Source organism: Morone saxatilis, unplaced genomic scaffold (assembly GCF_004916995.1).
Source record: "Morone saxatilis isolate NCDOM2014 unplaced genomic scaffold, NCSU_SB_2.0 Contig7, whole genome shotgun sequence".
In the NCBI taxonomy this organism is placed as follows: domain Eukaryota; kingdom Metazoa; phylum Chordata; class Actinopteri; family Moronidae; genus Morone; species Morone saxatilis.
In genome coordinates, this window is record NW_023340246.1 from 2,043,847 (window position 1) to 2,046,442 (window position 2,596).

Consider the following 2,596-nt stretch of genomic DNA (forward strand, 5'->3'; position numbering starts at 1 on the left):
TCACTATGTGTGAAAAGCATCTGATTGAGGGCAGTGTCACTTCATCGTTGGCGGTCAGAAATAACGTGGCCACAGATCTGAAAGCAGCTCTGCAGCTTTCAACAAAAACCATTTGAAAAGGAGGGATTAAGTCCAGTGTCACAGTGTTCAGTCATTGAGCCATTATAGTGGAAGACAAACAAAACAATGTATTCAACTACATGTTCCCAATTATGAGAGCAGATAGGGATGAGAGCACTGCAGATTTGCAGGTGAAGTGATATGATGTAGCTACCAGGGGTAGACTACATGACTTGGAGGCCCAGAAAAAAAAAAAAAAAAAAAGTCTTGGTTGGCATGTATAAAAGGAGAAAAACTCATTGCTGTCAATCTTTAACGTTTTAAGATCCAATCCAGACATAGATAGTGTGCTTGAAACTACTGTGTCTCTGATATTAAAAAAAGAAATAATTTCCGCATTGAAATCCTTAGAAGGTCCCTTAAAAAGGAATCTACTCCTACACTGTTAAAAATTCCAGAATCTCTGAATATGCAAATGTTGTCCCTTTGTAAAGTTCCCCTGCCGGACAAAGGATGTCTCCTACTTCACTGTAAACTGGTGGATTCTAGTTTCTATATCAAACTGTACATGTTGCATACTGGACCAGTCATTTGGTGTTGTGTTTCAGTCATTTGTGTAAACAGATTAATCATTTTCAAGCACAAATGTAATATGAGACCAAATTTTAAAATTTGTGAGCATTAATTTGTTTTTAAACCTGCAGCGCTCTGAACAAACCTGACCACGCCCTTTTATTTTTAGCTCTCTTGTAGCAGTTTTTACAGTGGCAAGAAGAGAATAGCAACTTCATTAGATGAGGGAGAGGACTTCACTAGTTTGTTAATGAAGAGTTCATCTTAATTGTTTTTTCATTTTCTGGCTGCTGGGGCCAAACACAGTCACCTACCTTTGAATAATGTTAAATCAAAAACAACCAGAACTATGCATGCATTTAGGAATGAGCTCAGTTGTTAGAACCTGCCGTTCACTCAGTCTTGCTCTCTCAGGTGAACTGCTGCTAATAGTTTGGCAGGTGGCCAGTGGAAAGAATGTGTGCTATGCTGAGTGCAAGAAGAACCGGTTATTCGAGACAGACGGATAGCAGCATTCTGTCTCGATGAAAGAGAGGAGCGCCTTGAGAGTCCGGCTAGGCGCGTATACAGACTGTGCCAAAGTGCATTCAGTTGTAGAACGAAGTGAGGCCAGGAGTGTGGCAACCGGCTGTTGCTGTAGTAAAAGCTTCCTCACTGCATGACAGTTAAAGTCACAGTAATCGATCACATTTCAGATCCTTCATTCGACCACAATGTGGAATTTGAAATTACATTTCATAAAACCATGAATGCATGTTTATGTTTGGATTCGGGTGATTTTGCGTCACTGCAGAGAGAATGTGTTTTTTTGTCCCTCTCTTTCTACGTTTGACAGGCCGGTCGGCGTGCTAGTAACGGCCTGCGTCGTCGTAGGAGGTTACATCCAGGTCGAAGAAGTCCTCCAGCTTCCACTGCAGGGTCTCGAATGTGGGCCGGTCCTGTTCGCCCGTCTTCCAGCAGTCCATCATGATGTCGTACAAGACTTTGGGGCAGTTGGGGGGGCACGTCATCCTGTAGCCCTGGGGAACCCTCTGGACCACCTGGTAGTTCGTCATGGCTGGAAGAATCACAGGAGGACATTATAACGTCTCTTTCAGGAGACCATTACTTTGCATTAAACATTCAGCTGGAAGGTTTTAAGACACTTGGTACCTATGAAATCACACAATCGCACTCTCTATGTTCAAAAAAACATTTATGAAGGCTGATGAAAGGCTCACCCGGGTAAGGCATCTGTCCGAATGTCATGATCTCGTACAGCAAAATTCCAAAGGACCAAATGTCAGATTTGATGCTGAACTTGTTGTCGTTGATGGCCTCTGGAGCGGTCCACTTCACAGGGAACTTACTTCCTTCTCTGGCCTCGTACACGTTTTCATTCTCTTTCTAGAAACAAGACGAGGCACAAAATACAGACTGTTACTTTCAGTCAGTCAGCTTTTGTGTACTTCAGTGTACTACTGTACACAAGTACAGACTAGAGGTACTTGTACTTTATTATTTTATAATTGAGTATTTCCATTGTGCAACTTTACTTCTACTCCACTACATCTCAGAGGCAAATATTGTACTTTTACTCCACTACATTTGTCTGACAGCTTAAGTTACTTTTCAGATTACAGTTCATACCCTTCCTATCCAGTAAGAACCATCTCCAGCTGTGTTTATTTGGAATGTTTGTGTGAGAATTCTACTTCTTAAGCTAAATAAACCATTTAAAATCCCTCTCTGATTGGCTGTAAAATGCACTGTCACAAAGCTGAGGTTCTCACAGGACAGCCACGCTACAAACATATGATGATCTTATAGAATATGATGCATTGATGTAAGTTAGATCAATCCACCACCTACCTCAATCTAACATCATATATAATAGCAAAATCCTGACAGCCTTGCTAACTAGCGAGTAATGCTGTGTTCAGGTGTTACAACTGAATCAGTAAGTGGACACACACACACACAC

The 2,596-nt window shown here is 41.6% G+C and overlaps 1 protein-coding gene across 1 annotated transcript; it reads right to left on the minus strand.

The window, feature by feature from the left end:
- Positions 1-477: 477 nt before the first annotated feature.
- On the minus strand, positions 478-2,019 carry LOC118340465 (tyrosine protein-kinase src-2-like; the record flags this gene model as incomplete). The annotated part of the gene is given in 2 exon segments (XM_035678443.1): positions 478-1,690; positions 1,854-2,019. Coding segments are annotated over 2 exon segments (375 nt in total), but the record flags the coding sequence as incomplete, so codon positions are not given.
- Between the last annotated feature and the right edge of the window lie 577 nt (positions 2,020-2,596).